The sequence below is a fragment of the Anomaloglossus baeobatrachus genome, chromosome 1, assembly GCF_048569485.1.
Source record: "Anomaloglossus baeobatrachus isolate aAnoBae1 chromosome 1, aAnoBae1.hap1, whole genome shotgun sequence".
NCBI classification, from domain to species: domain Eukaryota; kingdom Metazoa; phylum Chordata; class Amphibia; order Anura; family Aromobatidae; genus Anomaloglossus; species Anomaloglossus baeobatrachus.
The window spans coordinates 905,967,011-905,990,003 of NC_134353.1; the positions used below are offsets into that span (position 1 = coordinate 905,967,011).

At 50.7% G+C, this 22,993-nt stretch overlaps 1 protein-coding gene across 1 annotated transcript in view; it reads left to right on the forward strand.

Annotated features, from left to right (window-relative positions):
* The window catches only part of LOC142302024 (lipoxygenase homology domain-containing protein 1-like), a 119,291-nt gene that overhangs the window by 10,822 nt on the left and 85,476 nt on the right, over positions 1–22,993 (forward strand). The window contains exons 5-6 of the mRNA XM_075343102.1: positions 20,586–20,778; positions 21,846–22,006. Of these exons, the coding sequence (XP_075199217.1) occupies positions 20,586–20,778; positions 21,846–22,006 (354 nt within the window). The remainder of the gene's footprint in view (positions 1–20,585; positions 20,779–21,845; positions 22,007–22,993) is intronic.

Genomic DNA, 22,993 nt, shown 5'->3' on the forward strand with positions numbered 1-22,993 from the left:
CCCCACTGTGTCGGCGGTGCTGTTAAGGTTGATTTTCCAAGGCTGGAGCCTTCACATGCCGCGCTCCTTCACCATCCCCTGGGGCTCTGGCTTGAAGTGGGAGCCATCACGGTTCTCACTGCTTTGCAGGAGACCGGTCTCCATCCGCAGCCCTTTCAGGATCCTGCCGGACGGAGCGCTCACCTCCCAGGGACCTGGCACCTGCGTCTCACAAGCTAAGTACTGAGACGTTTTTACCACAGAAAGTGGTCTTTCCAGGGGTCCTGTTACACCTCGTGGCTCTCCTGTGGCAAGGAATGAGACAGTCTCCTTGCCTGCCACGAGCGCTCCTGCTCCGCAGCGCCGAAGGTCTGCCAGACTGCGCAGAGTGCAGGAGAAATCTCCTCAGAGAGGCAGCACAAGGGTGACACCTAGTGGTACTCCTGTTGCAAGAAATGAGGCGGTCTCCCATTCCTTGCCTGCCACAGCTCCTCCTGCTCAGCAGCCTCGAAGGTCTGTGAGGTTGCGCAATGTGCAGAGATTTGCTGCTCAGGGAAGCAGTGAGACTCCCGTTATCTCTACACATTGTGAGACCGAGGATCCCGCCTCTATTTCCCAGAGGCAGGAGGGTGAGCATGTGCTATGCTTGGTGGATCCTGATTCGCCCACTGACGTCACACGGCTTGATGACAAGGCTGGTGACGTGGTGAATCCTGACTGGCCAGGCTGGGATGTCGTGGATCCTGATTGGGTCAAGTCCGTCATCTCCGCCTCGCGCCCGCCCTTGGCTGGAGCTACACCTCCTTAAAAGCTCCTCCTGCCATCATGGCGGCGCGCGACCGTCCTTCTATGTTTGGATGTCTGGCAGCGTGCTGCCACGCCACTGCTCAGGCATTATCTTCTTCTGTGGGCTTGGCCCTTGCTGCTTAGGCAGCACCTGGTTTGCAGGCCGTGTCCCTGCCTTGCTGCTCCGGCAGTCGCTCCTTCTACAGGCCGTGTTCCTGTCCCAGGTGAGCTCCTCGAGTCTCCACTGGACTCACCTGGTTATTGAAAGCACACGTGCGTGGGCACCTCTGTGCTACCCTCGTGCCATATTCTCGTGACTTCCACTGGCACACGTGCGTGGGCACCTCTGTGCTTCCCCGTGCAACAGGTACACCGAGCCGTGTGATCTCTGCCATACAACCCACACGGGTTAGGGCAGACCGGTGTACATAGATCATCTGTGACATTCCAGACGATCGCTAGCAGCAACCCGCTCACTCTTCACCCACCATAGCAGCGGTCCCTTACACCGCACAGTGGACCTTGACCGGCGGAAGCTGTCCATTCCCCATCTTGGCACGCTTCCCCGGGTCCCCCTCGTAACATTACGGTCGCGCCAAAGGTCTGGCTATGGCTGAAGAGCAGCAGCAGTTGCTGCGTTATGTGCAGCAGTTGGAATCACGTTTGGCAGCAGTGGAGCAGTCTTCCTCCGACAAGACTGCTCTGACAACAGTCGCCACCCAGGCGGCTACCCAGGCTGTGCTATTGGGCGGAAGGTCTCCTCGCCTTGCGCTTCCAGAGCGCTTTAGCGGGGACAGCTCCGAGTGCCGTGGGTTTATAAACCAAGTTACCACCTACTTAGAGCTGTCCGCGACTCTTTACGCTACCGAGAAGGCGAAGGTAGCCTTCGTCCAGTCCCTGCTGACAGGGAGAGCGCTGAAGTGGTCCACGCCGTTGTGGGAGCGCGGAGATCGGGTGGTGAATAACCTAGCATCTTATCTTGGGGCCATGAGAATGGTGTTCATCGGGCCTCAAGTCACCCACGACTCCGCGCTGCGCCTCCTACGACTTCGGCAAGGGTCCGCTTCAGTCGGGGACTTTGCCGTATACTTTAGGACACTTGCCGCAGAGCTGGACTGGCTCGATAAGGTCCTTGTCCCTGTGTTCTGGGAGGGCCTGGCAGGGTTCGTCAAAGACGCACTGGCCACGCGTGAGGTGCCTGCTACTTTAGAGTCCTTGATTGTGGTTGCCTCTCGCATAGACATCCGCCAGGCGGAGCGGAGGCTCGAGGTCTCTTCAGCACCCACGTCCTCACGGCCTAAAAAGCGTCTGGCTCCCGTATTCCACCAGACAGGTCTCCCAGCCAGCTCTGTAGGCGACTCCGTGGAGTCAATGGAGGTGTCCAAAGCGGTCTCCTCTACCCCAGGTTCTCGGTCTGGTGTCATCTGCTTTTCCTGTGGGCAGAGGGGACACATAGCTACCCGATGTCCCAAACCGTCGGGAAAAGACAGCGTCTAGTTTCCATCAGAGGGGGGTTACTAGACGCTGCTTCTCCCTCTAGGTTGACTATCAGCGCCCAGTTGCAGTTTGGCACTACTCTCTTCTCTGCTCTGGCCTGCCTGGACTCAGGCGCTGATGGCAATTTCATTTCGACCTCCCTGGCAACCCGATACTCAGTTCCCCTGGTTCTCTTGCCCAAGCCACTCAGGGTTCGGGTAGTCAACGGGTCCCTACTAGTCGATCCCATCACCCAGATCACCATCCCTCTCAGAATGGAAGTACCACCAGGACACCATGAGCAGGTGTCCTTCCTGGTGCTTCCAGGGGGGACGGATGAGATCCTACTGGGCCTCCCCTGGTTGAGACAGCATGCTCCTATACTCAACTGGGCAACAGGGGAGATCTCATCATGGGCAGGATCCTGTAGGGAGCACCTCGTGACTACCGAACCACCCGCTACCATTAGGTCGGTTGGGTCCTCAGGGAATACAGGGGAGCCAGGTTTACCGACACCTTATGAGGCCTACAGGGACGTCTTCTCCAAGAGGGCCGCAGATACCCTTCCTCCCCACCGGCCATACGATTGCCGAATAGACCTGAAGCCAGGCTCCGAGCCCCCTAGGGGCAGAGTGTATCCCCTCTCTGCTCCAGAGACGGAGGCTATGTCCAAATATATTCAGGACAGCCTGGCAAAAGGGTTCATTCGCAAGTCTATTTCACCGGCCGGTGCGGGGTTCTTCTTCGTGCAAAAGAAGGAAGGGGATCTACGCCCCTGTATCGATTACAGGGGATTAAATGCAATCACGATCAAAAACAAATACCCTTTGCCCCTCATTACGGAGTTATTTGATTGATTCCGCAGGGCAAAGATCTTCACGAAGCTGGATCTACGCGGGGCGTATAATCTAGTGCGAGTCCGAGAGGGCGATGAGTGGAAGACCGCCTTCAACACCAGGGACGGTCACTACGAGTATCTCGTAATGCCCTTCGGACTCTGCAATGCCCCCACCGTATTTCAAGACTTTGTGAATGATGTTTTCCGGGATTTGTATCTTTCCGTGGTTGCATACCTGGATGATATCCTTATCTTCTCCCCCGATCTTGCCACCCATCGGAGGGATGTCATCCGAGTACTTAAGAGGCTCCGCACTCATTCGTTATATGCTAAGCTAGAAAAGTGCGTTTTTGAACGTGAATCCTTGCCGTTTCTGGGGTATATCGTGTCCAGTCAGGGGTTAGCAATGGATCCGGGGAAGTTGGAGACAGTGATGAAATGGCCTGAGCCCCGCTCGCTGAAAGCGATCCAGCGATTCTTGGGGTTTATCAATTATTATCGCCAGTTCATTCCCAACTTCTCGACGGTGGCAGCACCCATCATTGCCCTTACCCGCAAGGGCGCTAATCCCAAAGCATGGACACGGGAAACGGTAGAGGCATTTCACACTCTCAAAACTTACTTCTCCAGAGCTCCCATCCTTCATCGTCCAGACATCTCCAAACCCTTTCTACTAGAGGTAGACGCCTCTTCGGTCGGTGCTGGTGCAGTCCTGTACCAGAAAGACGAACGAGGAAGGAAGCATCCTTGTTTCTTTTTCTCCAAGACCTTTTCTCCGGCCGAGAGGAACTACTCCATAGGGGATAGGGAGTTACTGGCGATGAAACTAGCATTCCAGGAATGGCGGCATCTCCTGGAGGGTGCGAAGCATCCATTTGAAGTATTTTCCGACCATAAAAATCTCACATACCTCCAGACAGCACAACGCCTGAACCCAAGGCAGGCCCGTTGGTCCTTGTTCTTCTCCCGGTTCCGCTTTATTATCCGCCACCTGGCCGGTGAGAAAAACGTACGGGCCGATGCCTTGTCACGTTGTATGGTTGTGTTGGAGGAGGACGAGGAGGAGCCTCGTCTTATACTACCCCCGGACAGCTTGAGGATGGTCACTCCCACTTCTTTGGACCAGGTGCCACCTGGCAAGACCCTCGTTCCCCCTGAACTACGGAATGAGGTGCTATCGTGGGCCCATGCCTCCAAGGTCGGGGGTCACTTTGGGGTCAAAAGGACCAGAGACCTTGTGACTAGGCACTATTGGTGGCCGAGACTACCCCAGGACATACAGGAATATGTGGGAGCCTGTATGTCGTGTGCACGGAATAAGCCGTCCCGGCAGAGACCGGCAGGTCTTCTTCACCCACTGCCAGTGCCGGATCGTCCCTGGGAAGTGGTGGGAATGGACTTCCTGGGAGATCTGCCCAAGTCAGCAGGTCACAAGTTCGTATGGGTCATCACGGATCACTTCTCTAAAATGGTCCACTTGGTGCCTCTCCCACGACTCCCGACGTCACGTGCTCTCGCCACCTTATTCATTAGGCATGTATTTAGGCTGCATGGCATGCCTGACAAGGTGGTGAGCGACCGGGGTCCCCAGTTCGCGTCTCGCTTCTGGAGAGAGCTCTGTAAGCTCCTGCAGATAGAGCTGAACATCTCCTCCGCATACCATCCCGAAACCAATGGACTGGTAGAGAGGACCAATCAGACCATGGTAACTTACCTCCGCCATTTTATCTCCGCGCACCACGACAACTGGGCTAACCTCCTTCCTTGGGCCGAATTTGCCATTAATAATTCGGTCCATGAATCCTCTGGTCAGACTCCGTTCCTGCTCAATAACGGACAACATCCCAGAATCCCGGTTCCGATGCCCATTACGTCACCCGATCCTAGAGTGGAGGATTGGGCGACCGAGGCCCGGGAGATCTGGGATAACACCCAAGAGGCCCTTAAGAGGGCTAAAGACCGGATGGTGACAACGGCTGATGAGCGCCGCCGCCCTGCACCATCCTTCGCCCCTGGTGACCTAGTGTGGCTGTCCTCTAAGAATGTTAACCTACGGGTACAGGCAGCCAAGTTCGCCCCTAGGTACCTGGGTCCGTTTAAAGTGCTAGAGCAGGTGAACCCGGTGGCATACCGACTCCAGCTCCCTCCACGCTGGGCTATAGCCAACACCTTTCATGTGTCCCTCCTGAAACCCATACGACTTAATAAGTTCTCGGGGTCCCTGACGCCTCAAACTGACTCCCCGCCCGACGACTCTGAGGTGGCGAAGCTTGTGGAGACAAAAGTTATACGGGGCAGGAGGTACTACCTCGTGGAGTGGGTCGGTCGTGGTCCTGAGCATAGATCCTGGGAATTGGAGGATCATATCCACGCCCCGGGTTTGATAGCGGCCTTTGAGCACGGGCAGGGGGGGGGCCTAGACGGGGGGGTAATGTTACACCTCGTGGATCTCCTGTGGCAAGGAATGAGACAGTCTCCTTGCCTGCCACGAGCGCTCCTGCTCCGCAGCGCCGAAGGTCTGCCAGACTGCGCAGAGTGCAGGAGAAACCTCCTCAGAGAGGCAGCACAAGGGTGACGCCTAGTGGTACTCCTGTTGCAAGAAATGAGGCGGTCTCCCATTCCTTGCCTGCCACAGCTCCTCCTGCTCAGCAGCCTCGAAGGTCTGTGAGGTTGCGCAATGTGCAGAGATTTGCTGCTCAGGGAAGCAGTGAGACTCCCGTTATCTCTACACATTGTGAGACCGAGGATCCCGCCTCTATTTCCCAGAGGCAGGAGGGTGAGCATGTGCTATGCTTGGTGGATCCTGATTCGCCCACTGACGTCACACGGCTTGATGACAAGGCTGGTGACGTGGTGAATCCTGACTGGCCAGGCTGGGATGTCGTGGATCCTGATTGGGTCAAGTCCGTCATCTCCGCCTCGCGCCCGCCCTTGGCTGGAGCTACACCTCCTTAAAAGCTCCTCCTGCCATCATGGCGGCGCGCGACCGTCCTTCTATGTTTGGATGTCTGGCAGCGTGCTGCCACGCCACTGCTCAGGCATTATCTTCTTCTGTGGGCTTGGCCCTTGCTGCTTAGGCAGCACCTGGTTTGCAGGCCGTGTCCCTGCCTTGCTGCTCCGGCAGTCGCTCCTTCTACAGGCCGTGTTCCTGTCCCAGGTGAGCTCCTCGAGTCTCCACTGGACTCACCTGGTTATTGAAAGCACACGTGCGTGGGCACCTCTGTGCTACCCTCGTGCCATATTCTCGTGACTTCCACTGGAACACGTGCGTGGGCACCTCTGTGCTTCCCCGTGCAACAGGTACACCGAGCCGTGTGATCTCTGCCATACAACCCACACGGGTTAGGGCAGACCGGTGTACATAGATCGTCTGTGACATTCCAGACGATCGCTAGCAGCAACCCGCTCACTCTTCACCCACCATAGCAGCGGTCCCTTACACCGCACAGTGGACCTTGACCGGCGGAAGCTGTCCATTCCCCATCTTGGCACGCTTCCCCGGGTCCCCCTCGTAACAGGTCCCTTGTACTTTATTTATTGGGGAGAGTGTGTTTTATGACTGTGTTAACATTTCCGTCCGGTTCTCCAGTTTTCACTGGAGAACCGCGCCGATGGTGCCTGCACGCTGGCCGCATGTTTAAATCTAGGCCCCGGCTTCGCCTGAGGCCTAGTTTCGGTTTTCACTGCCCCTGCATGTCAGTCATGCAGAGGGACAGTGCGGCTCCGCCCAGCGGCTGTTGAGCACAGGGAACGGACACTCCTCACTGAGGAAAGATTCCCTCCCCTGTCTACCTCATTTGCCCGCTCTCAGAGTAGGCCCCGCCCCCTGTCCTTGCTCCGGTCGCCATTTTCTCAGCGTTCTCAGTGTCTGCATAAGCACAGAGATACCACATTGTGACAAATGGGGGCCTGGGCTGGGGGACTGGAGGGCACAAATGTATGTTAAACGGTCTGGCAAGCCACAACCTCCGGTTGTGCAGCTGCTTATATTCTCTGTTTATATACTCTGCTGGGGGTCATTCTGGACAGAGCCCCCACTTCTGCAGCATGTCTCACATCAGAGCAAGGCTGCAAGGCTGTTCTTAATATGCACTGCATGTAGACTCGTACTGCCTGTACCGAGCACATAAACACTCAGCCTGGAGGCTCATCAGTGGTCCCTCCAGCTGCTCCGGTGGTGCTGAGCATGCATTAGCCCCCTTCTCAGGGCGCTTCTGCTGCTACGGCTCACTCAGCAACGCTCACAGGGAACTCTTTCATCTGGTCTCAGACCCCGTCCTTCTAAAATGGAGACGCAGGGTCCCCTGTCCTTCCCCGTCCCGCAGCTCTGATTCACGAGCTGACTCACTGGACGAGGAGGATGTCTTTACTAGGGGCTCGGACGCTACTTCATGTACCATTGATCTGTCCGAAGGTGATGCAGATGCTAATGATTTGATTGCGTCCATTATATTTGTACTGGACCTCAATCCGCCTGTATCAGGGGAGCATCCCCCTCTGGCAGAAAGGCATCAGTATACCTTAAAGAGAACAAGGAGTGGGTTCCTTAACCACTCCAGTTTTCAGCCCACTGTGACCAAGCCCAGAGCCTGTCCTGACAGACGCTCCCAAAGCGTGGTTCTGATGACTGTTTCCCCCTTCCACCAGAGGTGGTCAAGGAGTGGGCTCATTCACCAAGGGTGGTCCCTCCGGTGTCTAGACTTTCAGCCCAGATAGTTGTATCAGTGGCTGACGGCACCTCTCTAAGGATCCCACTGTACATTAATTCTGTACTGGACCTCAATCCGCCAGTATCAGAGGAGCAACCCTCTCTGGCAAAAAGGCACCAGTTTTCCTTGCCTAAGAGAACAAGGAGTGTGTTCCTTAACCACTCCAGTTTTCAGGCCACTGTGACCAAGCCCAGGGTCTGCTCTGACAAACGCTTCCCAAAGCGTGGTTCTGATGACAGTTTTCCCCTTCCACCAGAGGTGGTCAAGGAGTGGGCTCATTCACCAAAGGTGGTCCCTCAGGTGTTTAGACTCTCAGCACGGACCGTTGTATCAGTGGCTGATGGCTCCTCGCTTAAGGTTTTGCTGTCCGCCAGGTTGTCCTTCTGGCCAAATCTGTATGGAGGCGGCAGGGGCCTCGTTCTCCCCAGCTTTTGCAGCAGTGCGGGTTTTCAAAGCCATCTCTGCTTCTCTAGAGGAGATGCATTCCCTCACAGGGACTCTATGCCCGAAATGGTTGCCTTAACTTCCAGACTTTGGTCTTTTCATCCTATGCCATGTCTGCCATGCTGGAGACTCTCACCGCACTGCGGTGGCCTCGGCTAATTTCCTCGCTATCCGCAGGCTCCTGTGGCTTCGAAAGTGGAAGGCAAATGCTTCTAAAGAGGTTCCTTGCTGTGCTCCCTTTTGCTGGGACCAGACTATTCGGGAACAACTGGATGAAATTATTAAGGAAGCTCTTGGCGGGAAGAGTTCTTCCATGCCACAAACCTGTCCAGGGCAGGAATCAGTCGAGGTTTCGTTCTTTTTGTTCCTCCATCTGATCGTTCTCTAAGCCCTCGGCCTCGTCCACTAGCTCAGCCAAGGATCGTAAACCCAAATGGCGCACGAAGCCGCGTCCTCAGAAGACCGCAGGAGATGCTGCCACTAAGTCAGCCTCCTCCTGGCTATCTGGCCACGCCAGCAACGTCCTTGGTCGGTGGCAGGCTCTCCCACTTTGGCGACGTATGGTTTTAACACGTCTCCGATCAGTGGGTGCGGGATACCATCTCCCACGGCTACAGGATAGAATTCTATCCAGCCCGCCAAACAGATTTTTTCTGTCAACTCCCCCCTGCTCCAAGGCCGCCGCCTTCTCACAGGCTGTGGCATTCTTGCAGGCCAATGGAGTAATTGTACCGGTTCCCGACTGGGAACGGTTCTGAGATTTCTGCTTAAATCTATTCCTAGTCCCCGAAGAGGACGGTGCCTTCCGACCTGGATCTCAAGCTTCTCATGCATGTTCAGGCGGCATTTTCGCATGGAGTCTCTGCGATCAATCAATGACCCAAGGAGATTCCCTAGCATCCATCGACATCAGAGATGCCTATCTGCATGTGCCAATCGCAGTTTCACACCAGCGTTGGCTACGTTTTGCAATCAGAGTGGTCCAATTCGTGGCTCTTCCCTTGGGGTTAGCCACGGCCCCTCGAGTATTCTCAAGGTCGGGACAGCTGTGATTGCGGTCCTGCACCTCTAGGGGTTGGCAGTGATCCTTTTGTCCTGGACGGCCTTCTAGTCTGGGCTTCATCCAGTGCAGACTGTTAGCGGAGTGCCTCGCTCACTCTCGCCACTCTAACCAATTCGGGTGGCTTGTTATTCTGTCCAAGTCCACTCTGACTTCGACCCAGAAGTTCACGTACCCAGGGACGCAATTCGAGACTCTGTCGGCACTTGTGAAGCTGCCCTTAGTCAAACAGCAGTCCCTCCGCTGGCGGTCGACGTCGTTCCATCAGGCACCTAATACAGGTGCTGGATCAGATGGTGGTGTCAATGGAAGCGATTCCCTTGCCCAGTTCCATCTGCGTCCTCTGCGGCTGGATATTTTCCGCTGTTGGAACAAGCGGACTTCCTCCTTCCACGGGGTGGTGGCTTCGCCACAGACCAGGGGCTCATTTCAGTGGTGGCTTCGGCCCCTCTGTCTCAGGGACGCTCCTTCCTGGCCTCGTCCCGGGTGATCCTCACCAGGATGCTAGTCTATCTGGCTGGGGAGCAGTATATCTCCACCATGGAGCGCAGGGCACTTGGACTCTGTCCGAATCAGCCCTCTGGATCAATGTGCTGGAAATCAGAGCTGTGTTTCTAGCTCTCTAAGCCTTTCACCATCTGTTGGCGGCCAGGCACATTCGAGTCCAGTCAGACAACGCTACAGCGTTTGCCTACATCAACCTCCAGGGCGGGACACTCAGCCGCCTGGCAAGGTTGGAGGTTCATCGCATTCTTCAGTGGACGGAGGACTCCTAGTCCACCATATCCGCAGTCCACATCCCAGACGTGGAAGACTGGGAGGCAGATTAGCCGTCAAACCGTGGCTCCACGATCCTCAGGTTTTTGCGGCAGATGCACTGGTTCAAGTTTGGTCCCAGCTTCGTCTGTCTTACGTGTTTCACCCTCTAGTTCTTGCCCAGAGTCCTGCGCAAGATCAGAAAGGAGGGCCGTCGGGTCATTCTCATTACTCCAGACTGACCCAGGCAAGCTTGGTACCCTGACCTGCTCCGTCTGTCCGTTGAGGTGCCATGGCATCTCCCGGACTGTCCAGACCTTCTCTCACGAGGTCCGTCTTTCCGCCAGAATCCTGCGACTCTCAGATTGACGGTGTGGCTTTTGAGTCCTGGATCTTGACGACTTCTGGTATCCCTCCTGAAGTCATCTCCACTATGACTCGAGCTCGGAAGTATCCTTTGGCCTTTTTGGCCTTGCCGACCCTCCTGTCCCTTCTACAGTCCGGTCTGCAGCTAGGACTATCCCTCAATTCCCTTAAGGGACAGGTCTCGGCTCTGTCAGTGTTGTGCCAGCGGCGTATCGCCCGGCTGGCTCAGGTGCGCTCCTTCATGCAGGGCGCATCTCACATCATTCCGCCTTACCGGCGGCCTTTGGAGCCCTGGGACCTTAATCCGGTCCTCACGGCTTCCGGAAACCCCCCTTTGAGCCTCTTAGGGAGGTTTCTTTGTTTTGTCTTTCACAGAAAGTGGTCTTTCTAGTGGCCATACTTCCCTCAAGAGAGTCTCTGTTTTGGCTGCACTCTCTTCGGAGTCACCCCTTTTTTGGTTTTTCATCAAGACAAGGTGGTTCTCCGTCCGACTCCGGACTTTCTCCCTAAGGTGGTTGCTGCTTCCACCTTAACCGGGGCATTTTCCCTGCCTTCCTTTTGTCTGGCTCCTGTTCATCGCTTTGAAAAGGCGTTGCATACTCTGGATCTGGTGCGGGCGCTCCGGATCTATGTGTCTCGCACCGCTGTTCTTAGGCGGTGCACCTCTCTTTTGTGCTGACCACTGGTCAGCGTAAGGGCCTCTCGGCATCTAAGCCGACCCTGGCTCGTTGGATTAAGTCGGCCATTTCCGATACCTACCAGTGTACTCAAGTGCCTCTCCCGCCGGGGATCAAGGCACACTTAACCAGAGCTGTCGGTGCCTCTTAGGCTTTCAGGCTCAGGCTACAGCTCAGCAGGTCTGTCAGACTGCCACTTGGATTAGTCTGCATACCTTTTCGACGCACTACCAAGTGCATGCTCATGTTTCGGCAGATGCGAGCTTGGGCAGACGCATCCTTCAGGCGGCTGTCGCCCATTTGTGAAGTTAGGTTTCGCCTACTTCTCAGTTTTTCTGTTTATTCCCACCCATGGACTGCTTTGGAACGTCCCATGGTCTGGGTCTCCCATAAGGAACGATGAAGAAAAAGGGAATTTTGTTACTTACCGTAAATTCTTTTTCTTATAGTTCCGACATGGGAGACCCAGCACCCTCCCTGTTGCCTGTTGGCAGGTTTCTTGTTCCGTGTGTTTTCACCGGCTGTTGTTGTTGTAGACAGAGGTTCCGGTTGTTCCGGGTTTTGCTCTGTCTCTACTTGTGGGTGGATGTCCTCCTTCAGCTTTTGCACTAAACTGGCTAGGACTGGCTACCAGGGGGTGTATATGCTAGGAGGGAGGAGCTACACGTTTGAGTGTAGTACTTTGTGTGTCCTCCGGAGGCCAAAGCTATACACCAATGGTCTGGGTCTCCCATGTCGGAACTATAAGAAAAAGAATTTACGGTAAGTAACAAAATTCCCTTTTTTCCAGCCTCAGGATGTTCTGCTTCACCTCAATTGAGAGTTCCTTAGACCGCATGTTGTCTGGTCACAGCAACAGCTTCCAAATGCAAAACCACACACCTGTAATCAACCCCAGACCTTTTAACTACTTCATTGATTACAGGTTAACGAGGGAGACGCCTTCAGAGTTAATTGCAGCCCTTAGAGTCCCTTGTCCAATTACTTTTGGTCCCTTGAAGAAGAGGTGGCTATGCATTACAGAGCTATGATTCCTAAACCCTTTCTCCGATTTGGATGTGAAAACTCTCATATTGCAGCTGGGAGTGTGCACTTTCAGCCCATATTATATATATATATAATTGTATTTCTGAACATGTTTTTGTAAACAGCTAAAATAACAAAACTTGTGTCACTGTCCAAATATTTCTGGACCTAACTGTATATGTGTTAGCGTGCCCTTGTCCCTTCCGCATCGCCAGCAGCATTCCGGGACTGATGGGAAAACTCTGTGTAATGTGGCAGGACACTGATACCATCTTGCTAACAGCTTGTAGCTCTTTTCCTGGGCGCTGCAAGCTACTGACATTTTGTGAGAGAACAGGAAAGCCTTCCGCTTCTCTTCTCTCGACAAACTGAGCCCGAGTTCCGTCTCCCATACTCGGATATACCCTGGGTCTCCCGAGCAGTGGGCCTCATTAATCAAGCGATATATGAGTGAGATCGAGTGTGCGGGCGGCGACGGTTGCAAAAATAATTTTTCGAATGGTGTAGATGTAGTCGTATCCGGAGGAGGTCCCCCCCTGAGCCAAGATCGCACAAAAGAGTGCAGTTGCAGATATTCAAACCAGTTCAGATGAATGTCAGGGAATGTGGCCTGTATTTCCACGAAAGACTGCAGGTATTTGCCCCGCAGGATCTGACCCATTCTTATATCTGATCCCCTCTCCCACCACAGGAACTTATTTGTGTTACAACCCGGAGGGAAGCCTGGATTATCAAACAGGGGGGCCAGTGGAGTGGGGCTTTCCGAAAAGCTGCCCTTGCATTTTATGTCCTCCCAGGCCTCCAAGGTCGCCCTGAGCAGAATCCCACTCAGGTCTATCTGCTTCTTTTCCATGTCCTCCTTCTGAATCCATGGGAGTCCTCCCAGGGGGACCCGAGAAAAGGTCTGTTCCAACTCCACCCACTGCTTGGTCTCTTTATGGAATCGCCAGTCTATCAAGCGGGCAACCAGGGAAGCTCTATGATAGGCCTGTATGTCCGGCAACCCAGCTCCTCCCCTCTGCTTAGATCGGACTAGTGTCTTGTAGCTAATCCGGGGCTTACCTCCCTTCCAAACAAAGCGAATCAATGCGGACCTCAGGGTCTTAAAAAAGGCCGGGGGAGGATTTAAAGGGACCGTCTGAAAAAAATAAAGGAACCTAGGAAGGATATCCATTTTAAAAGAGTTTATCCGGCCAAACCATAAGAGGGGGTTTCTATTATAGGTCTCCAGGTTTTTGAGAGTTTTATTTAAGAGATTCTGGTAATTCAGGGGGTACAACAGGCTTAAATTTGAAGGGACCGACACGCCAAGATATTTAATTGAGGTATTTTGCCATCGGAAGGGTAATTTACTTTTCAGTATTGTGACCTCCGCCGGTTTTAGGGATATATTTAACACCTCCGTTTTAGAATAATTTATTTTGAAATTACTCAGATTACCGAACCGCTCGAATTCTTTTATTAATGAGGGGAATGAGACCAGAGGTTGGGAGGTGTACAGCAAAAGGTCATCCGCGTACATAGCCGTTTTGTATTCCTTGTGCCCAAGGCTCAGACCGTGTATATTGGGATTCCTCCTAATTGCCACCGCCAGATGTTCCATTACGATGACATAGAGAAGGGGAGATAGGGGGCACCCCTGTCGGGTGCCATTTTTGATCGCTATCCGTCAGACAGGGCGCCATTTGCTCTAACCCGAGCTGATGGTCCGGAATATAAAGCCAGGACCTTGCCAAGAAAATTCGGGCCCAACCCGATTTGGCTCAGCGCAGATCTCATAAACCCCCAATCCACACGGTCAAATGCCTTTTCTGCATCTATTGATAAGAGCCCCAGGGGTAGCGATTGAGACGTTGCTCTTGCAATTAAATGTATCGTCTTGTTTACATTGTCTCGGGCCTCCCTTCCCTGTACCAACCCAACCTGGTCTGTGTGTATTAAAGAAGGTAATAAGGGGGCCAGTCTATTCGCTAGGAGCTTAGCAAAGGTTTTTACATCTATGTTTATTACTGAGATCGGGAGGTAGTTAGAAACCACCGACTGATCCTTCCCGGGCTTTGGCAGTACTGCAATATGGGCTTCCAGCGATTGAGGAACAAAAGGGGATGCATCCGATACTGAATTATAAACTCTCGTCATAAAAGGGGTAATTTGGTTCTTGAATAATTTGTAAAAAGCTGGTGAGAGTCCGTCTGGGCCCGAGCTTTTCCCACTTGGGGAGTCCCCTATTGCTGCTGCTATTTCATCTTCCTCAAACCTGTCATATAACCGTGTGATAGTCCCCGTGTCTAACACTGGAAAGGGGGTTTCTGCAACATAACCATCTATGCGTTTTTGGAGGTCCTGTGGGGCCATATCCGAGTATTTCCCCTTTATACTATATAAGTCTGCATAATACTCCTCAAAGATACCCAGTATTCTAGTGGGGTCGTATGTATCAATATTCTTCCGATCCTTCAGTTTAGGAATATACATGGCCTGATCCCGAGGGTGAAGAAGGCATGAGAGCGGCCGACCACATTTGTCAGAGTGTCTATACAACACCTTTCTAAATTGGGTCTTAAATTTAAGTAGTCTGCTGTCTAGTAATCTACATAGAGCCTCCCTGGTTATAGAAAGCTTGACCAGCGTTTCTGGGGAGGAGTTGGATTTATGAGAGGCTTCTAGCGTGGAAATTTCCCTGAGAATCAAGGAAATTTCTACAGTTTTTTCCTTTTTAATTCGTGCCCCGTGTTTAATTAGAATTCCTCGGATAACACATTTAAAAGCCTCCCATTGGAGGGGTAAGGGCGTAGGGTCAGCTGCATGTGAGGAGACAAAAAACTCCATGGACTCTTTTACCTCCGCTATGCACCCCTCATCTCTCAATAGGGAGTCGTTCAACCTCCACGTCCATGAACGGTTTAGGAAATCTGGGGGAGAGATATCTAAGAAGACCGGGCCATGATTAGACCAGAGCATATTCCCAATGATGGGGGTTGGGTGCCACGAGAGGACCCGCTGGCTGACCAGAAAAAAGTCGATTCGACTATACGTCTGATGTGGGGTGGAGAAAAATGTGTAATCCCTATCCTGGGGATGCATGATTCTCCAGACATCCACCAGTGTTGTGCAACTCACGCTTCAGGGTTGCCAGGCATCTCTGAGGTATGACACTCCTTCCAGTTGACACGTCTACTACCGGATTTAATGTGAAATTGAAGTCGCCGCTCACCAACAAGTCCCCCTCCGCAAATTCTGACAGGACCTTTAGGAAAGAGCGACAAGCGTTAGTCTGATTACAATTAGGGCCGTACCAGTCTGCGATCATATATATTACAGAGCATACCTTGATTTTTAATATCACGTATCTACCTGCCTCGTCTATCACTGAATGTATCAGGTTTTTGTGTAGCCCTATTGAAATTCCCTTGGACCTCGACTCAATATTCGTACTGTGGAACCATTGTGTGTAGTATGTATTCCGAATATCGGGTACATGTCCAGTTTTAAAATGGGTTTCTTGTAATATTATGATCTGAGTTCTTTGTTTATGCATCTCATATAATATGTGAGACCTCTTCTGAGGGGTGTTAAGGCCTCGAACATTCAGTGAGCCCAGCTTAAGGTGTGGCATCTTGGTTCAGTACAGCGACTCTATCAGGACAAAAACACTAGGAAAGTTAGGGTTACACGCGGAGTCAGGGGGAAAAGGGGGGTTTAAGACAAGTGGGTGAAGTGAAGGCAAAGCTGCAGGTATATAGAGCGGAAAGAGATAGAGAGAGAAGAAGAAGAGGAAAGAAATGAAAAGGAAAGAAAAAATATGAAGGGGAGGAGAAGGGGGAAAAGAAAGAGAGAGAACAAGGGAGAGACCTATAGGAAGAGAGAAATAGAGAGAGAGCGAGAGAGGGGGAAAAGTGAGAGAGAGAGAGCAAGAGAGAGAAAGAGAGAGAGGGGGGATAGAAAGAGAGGAGAGAGAATGATAGAGAGAGCTAGAGAAAAAGAGAGAGAATTACTACAGGAATGGATAAGAAAAAAAAAAAGATGATATAGGAGATTCAAAAAATCCCAATACCAGACAGAGAATAGTTATGCAAATATCCTATGAAATTTACTCAGAGTGAGTAAAGGTTAACCTTAAACAATTGGGGGCCAGTATATTCTACACCTGCCGGCAGTGTGTAGAGCCCCAAGGGAACGTGAACTTTCAACGGAGGCATGCTCCCCGCCGGGACAGACCCAGGCCCAACTCAGTTGTATATGTACACTTAATTGTACCCAACGCATTAATCCAAAAACACATTAAACTCTGTAGAGCTGTAGAATCAAATTAACAATACCAACTTTAGAAATATTGGTGCGCAACTACGCCTGCACAGACCCAAAGGCCCCTAATGGCATAACCATCAATTTCGCCTTACGTATCCATAGTCCCCATTGGAAGCAGTCCAGAGACTCTCATTTCCCGCTTGGTGATGGTGCTCCGGACTGCGCTCCACTACGCCGCCTCAGACCCCGGTCCCTTCTGCGAACCCGCTGCGACCGAGGAACCTCCGCCGCCACCCCCGGGATTCCGTGGACGTGTGGCCACTCGATAGCTTTGATATGTACCACGGGAATCCCAAGGGCCACACAGAAATTCGGTATATCTTTTGGAGACATACCGCCGTGCTGGACTTGCAATTTAAAGGGAAAACCCCAGGAGTAGAGGATGTTTCTGTCTCAGAGCATCCAATAGGGGTCTAAGGACTCTGCGCTTTTGTAGCGTATGCCGAGATAGGTCCTGTAGCAATTGAATCGGCGTGTTCTTGAATAGGATGGAGTCCTTCTGTCGCGCCTTCCTCAGGATTTCTTATTTTATCTTGTATTTGTGGACTTTACATATAATGTCCAGTGAACCAGCTCCTTCGACCGGTTTAGGGCCCAGAGACCTGTGCGCCCTATCTAATTCCAAGCGGGATTCCCGTGGGAGGCCCATTATAGAGTTGAAAAGATGCCGTAGTGCCTCATCTAATTCTTGTGGGGCAATGGATTCTGGGACGCCTCTTACCCTGATGTTGTTCAAGCAAATCCGTTAAGTGTTCTATTTGCTGGGTTTGTGTAGAAAATACCGTTGCTTGTGCCATCAGTTGCAGTGAGATAGAGGTATTGCAGGACTCGGACGCAGTCACCCGTTCTGACAGTTGTTGCACCTCTCCCCTGATTGAAGCCGATTCAGCTTTGTAAGAAGCTTCTAGTCTGGAGATGTAGTTTTCCATTTCCTCTCTGGTGGGGATAGTCCGTATTCTAGCTTTAAGGTCATCCCACACACAGTCCTCCTGTGTCCGTTCCTGCATATCCCCGTCCCCCGAGCTGGATGGTGAAGATCTAAATACAGCAGGGGTCAAGCCTTTTTCCGGGGAGGAGGGAGTCCCCACTGTCAGAGCACTACTTTGTGGCATTGACACTGACTTATGGACAGAGGGGGAACTCCTCTCTGGCTGTGTGAAGAGCTGTTTAATCGGGGACAGTGAAGAGTGATCAGGTGCCAGGGTAGGAGACCCATTGTCTGCAGCCTCATGTTGTCCAGCAGTGTTCATGTTGTTAGGGAGCGCACACACGGCTGCATATGAGAGTGTAAGTTCAGTAGGGCTGAGGTTTTGAATTTCCCGCCTATTTTCTGAGAGGGCTGCAGATGCTGTTGTAATCGGTAATGTCTGCTGCAGCTGAGGGGAGGTCTGATGCTTCTCACCCTCTGCCTGTGATCCCGCTTCATTAGCTGCTGTGGCTGCAACGCCGTCTGTCTCCCTGCAGCAGTGAGGAACAACCTCTCCATGTGTGACCGCCGCCATGTCAGGTAAGGAGGGGGTGCCCTGACACAGCGGTCCCCCGTCCATTCCTGCCTCCTCTCGGTGTGCTCCGGTCTGTCTGTGGGGGCTCCCCTCCCTCCGTGCGGTCCCCTGAGTGCTTTCTTCCTGGTGGATCTGAGGCAGGGAATGCCCCCTGGATTCTTCAGCGGGCGCCATGATGGGGGTCTGTCTGTGTCAGGCCCTGTCCCACAGCGCTCCTCAGGAACCGTGTGATGCCTTCAGAGGGAGGCACAGGGGAGTCCAGCAACATCCCCCCCCCCGCCGGTCCCCTTCTTTTTAGCCGGCATTTGTGTTTGTATTGCCGGTTGGGTGTGGATAACAGGGCTCAGGGTCAATCCAGGCACGGGAGCAAGATTTTCAGCGTCTTCACTCCTCCATTGCCAGGCCACGCCCCCCATTTTTGATTTTTTTTTTTAACAATTTTGGCTCTTTTCCTTTTTCTGTTCTCCATGCTTAGTGTGGCACACACAGACACACAGTGCAAAGATTGAGTCAACTGCTCCCCTTTATATCTGGTTTCAGGTGTGATTTTCATATTGCCCACATCTGTTACTTGCCACAGTTGAGTTTGAATGAGCATCACATGCTTGAAACAAAGTTGTTTATCCACATTGGTGGAAAGGTGCCAACAATTTTGTCCAGTTCATTTTGGGGACTTTTTGTGAAATTATGTTCAATTTCCCTTTTTTCTATGTTTTTTTGTGTTGTTCCAATATGCACAAAGGAAATAAATGTGTATAACAAAACATGCATATTTTCAATAATTTTCCAGGAGAAAATTAATTTTCTGGAACAATTTCAATGGTGCCAACTCTTTCTGCCATGACTGTATGTATATGGTGTGTGTGTATGTATGTATGTATGTATGTATATATATATATTTGTTATGCCTTTTATATGATTTCTCTTTTGCATTGCACCAGCACTTTGCTGCCTCTATCTTTCATCCTTGCTTCATTTCACCACCACATGACTGGACTGTACCTTCATGCAGGATTCCTACAATAATATTTCTAGAAAGAGTCGCCTAATCTGAAATTAGACTATATACTATACATTCTTGACGAGACTTAAAAACAATATAGCAATCTCAGAATGACCATTTAAGATACCAATAAAGAGATTTCCAAAACCCTACAGGGCAATTTAAAGAATTAGCACCAGAACGCCCCCTGTTGCTCCGTCTCATATAAGTGCATTTATTTGTCATTAGTAGAATAGCTTTAGCTTTTATTGCTTTGTGTTTTATTTGTTTGGTTTCCAATAAACTTCAGAGCATTCATTATGTGATTCAGCGAGTAGCTTCAGAGACTTCCAACGTCAATAACTGTGTAAAAATTGGAGCACTAACCTACAGAAACAGAGATATTACAAGTCTAAGGTCGGTATCACACTTGCGAGTGCCTCGCGTGTATCTTGAGCGAGTCTCGTGTTGTATCACCCGGCACGGATGAGATGCATGTAACCGTCCCACTCCTGTGAAGAGAATGTGAGTCCGTGCCGGGTAATGCAATGCGAGACTCGCACGAGATACACGCGAGGCACTCACAAGTGTGACACCGGCCTAATTCTTTTTGTTGGAACTTCCTAAGTCATTTTTGGACTAGTAATCGATCCCACCTAAGACAACAGCTGAAAGGAGTTTGTATGTTCTCCCCATCTTTTCCTGGGTTACCTCTGGGTTCTCTGGTTTCCTCCCACACTCCACATACTGAGAGGGAATTTAAATTGTGAGCCCCAATAGGGACATTGATGATAATGTCCGTATAGCTGTGACACTCATGCAAGGGAAAGCCTGGTGCATGGCACAACACAGGGGTTGCAACAAGGATTGAAAGTGAAGGAAGGCCCTATGAGTAGGGGAAAGGGAGACCGGTCACCTCCTGACACTAACCTTTGTCTGAACCTTGAGCTCCATAACGTCTCTATATGGGTCCTTCCCCCTGTCACTGTCACATACCTAGTCCCAACCTGTCCCTCCACTTACCCTGAATAGTGAAAAGACCAGTGAGTGCACTAGACTTCTCCACAGCAATAGTCAAACACAGGGAAACATACACCAAAAGATATACACCAACACCAAAGTTGAAGCTTAACACTAGGGCTTCAAACGACTGCACTCTAGCTGCTTCTAGAGACATCCTTCCTCCACGGTGGTCAGTTAAGAAATTAATTCTATAACCGGCATCGGGTGATGGGACATGTGACTACTTCAAGTCTAGAGGAGTAATCACAAACTGGCTGCACCTGATATTGGAGTAATAAGGGCCCTTAACTCTTGCTGCACCAAAAGAAAGCATATACACTGAAAACCCAGCGTTTCACAAGGCAATGCCTGATCCCAGACTGGTCAAAGGTCTTCCAAGGATGGGAGAAACTCGCGTCAAAAGCGTTATGCAATATGATGGCACTGTACATGTTTATATATATATATATATATATATATATATATATATATATATATATATATATATATATATATATGTATATATATATATATAAAAAGCATAAAAAATAATTTGCCTCATGCTCCATTATCTAGATGGTGCTACAAAGAAAAATGGTACCCCCCCATACCTATGTTTTTCACCCCACAATATCAGTAAGTAATGATAATAATTGCATTTATCATCCTGTCAGATCAATAAGCTGCTCATTGGACATGACAATGTGGGGATTCGTGCAGGATGGTTTCTGGCTAATGTGGTGGTGGAGGTGCCAGCACATGGAAGGCAATACATGTTCCCTTGCAACCGTTGGCTGTGTCGGGATGAGTGCGATGGCAAAGTGGAGATTGAAGTGTACGCCAGCGAGGTGATTGACATCGAGAAACGTAAGTTGGACATTTTGCAATGAAACAGATACCAGCAGTATATAGGATCTACAGGTTAATTAGTTTATTCTGAGCATTTAGATGCTAAGTTACCAAAAAAAAACAGATGCAAACTTCTACGGTGCACCCAAAAGAGTGTGACAAAGGGACCTCTTGTCTGTCTAACCACTTAGATGCCATGGTCACTATTCATCACAGCATTTAAGGGGCTAAACTGCTGTGGCCAGAGCTACTGATAGGTGCCTGCTGTGTAAAACAGCCGCCACCCTCTGGGTATGAAGTGGACTCTGCTCATATGCACCCTGGTCCATGTAATTGTAATCCTTCCCAACCTGCGCCTTACATTCAGATTGTATGTCGGAATAGGGAGCCAGGCTGGGGATGAGGCCGTTCATCTCCCATTGACAGTATACCAGCCTCCAGCTGTCAGCTTTACCTTGGCTGTTTTTGATAACCAGCGCAGATAAAGCAGACAATTGTGGGCTGCAACACTGAGCAATCAGCTGTACCTTGGCTGGTTATCAAAAATAGGGGGGACCCCATGACGTTTTTTTTTTTTTTTTAAAATTGCGTGGGATCACCTCTATTTTTGATAACCAAGGTAAAGCTGATTGCTGAGGGTTGCAGCACACAAGTTGTCTGCTTGTCCTGCGTTGGTTATCAGCAATTGGTGAGTCCACATCATTTTTTTCTTTTCTTTATTGTTCACAGCAACGGACAGGCAACTTCCACATGCAATAAAGCTTGTTGATTGGCTGCGCTGCAACCTTTCAACAAACTTTATTAACATACGAACATTACCCGAACTCCAGACTTGGAGATGGACTTTTTTAAAAGTCCATGTCCATGTTCATGTCCGAGACCCGGACATTCAGTGTCCGGTACAAACCCCAACCTTTACAGTTCGGGTTTGCTCATCCCTAATTGTAAGTACTAGAAAAAAAATCTATGAATACTTTTTTTCTGACAATGTCACAAACCCCAGACCAGTTTTCACCATCATATCCAGCGCACGTGTAATGTTTCTTAGAGGGTTCGATATCCCCAACTTTTCTTTTTCTCTCCAGTTGTTAATTATGAAGTTATTGTGACCACCGGCAATGTGAGAGGGGCCGGCACCAACGCCAATGTCTTCATGCAGCTTTACGGAGATCGGGGGAAGACGGAGGAGACCTCTCTGAGGAGCCGCTCGAATGACTTTGAGAGAGGAGCTGTCGACATCTTCAAGGTTTAGAACAATGTGATATGTATATACATAAAAGACATGGATAGAACCATTTTTTGGGATTGTAGTTACTTTCTCATTAATATTCATGAGTCCTGATTAATATTCATTAACCTTATAGTCAGTTTGTAGTTTCTATTCTTACTAAAATAATTTAAAGGGTTATTCCGATATCCAAGATCCTATTCCAATATGTAGTAGGAGTAATAATGATAATAATATCAGCAAATACCGCCAATTAGAAATGTAGTATAGTTCTCCTGATTAGTTATGTGTCTTACCTCATGTGCAGGGCATTGCAGCTTAGATATCGATAGTTACAACCACAAGCAACTAACTGTCACTTTATGAGTGAACATAACCATGGACACCTAAGGCCCGTTTCACACATCCGGCATTTCGCCGGATTGATGGATCCGGCACACTCCAGTACACTGTTAGTACTGTACAATGACATTGCTGCAAGCTCCGGTCACATGACAGCATGTGACCGGAGGTTGCCGCGATGCCATAGTATTGTATTACACTGTACTGGAGTGTGCCGGATCCGGCAGTCCGGCGAAATGCCGGATGTGTGAAACGGGCCTAAGGCTAATTTTACCAATCAGTTTTTTTCCATCAGGCACAATACGGAAAAAAACGGGTAAAACGGATCCAGCGCCGGATCCGTTTTATCCCCATTGATTTGTATTAGTGCCGGATTGTGCCTGATGGCCTTGCGTTGCATCCGGCTTTTGCCGGATCCATCATAATTGCCTAAAGCGGCGGCCGGATGGAACGTCTCTTGTAACGTTTTTTGTCCGGCAAAAAAAACGCATCGCGCTGGATCCGGCGTGTTTTACAATGGAAGCCTATGGACGCCGGATCCGGCGTAATGCGGTAAAAACGGATGCGGCCGCTAGATCCGTTTTTGTAAACTGAGCATGCTTTAATGCATTTAAAAAAACGGATCAAGCAACAAAAAAAAAAACGGACGAAAAGGATGCAAAA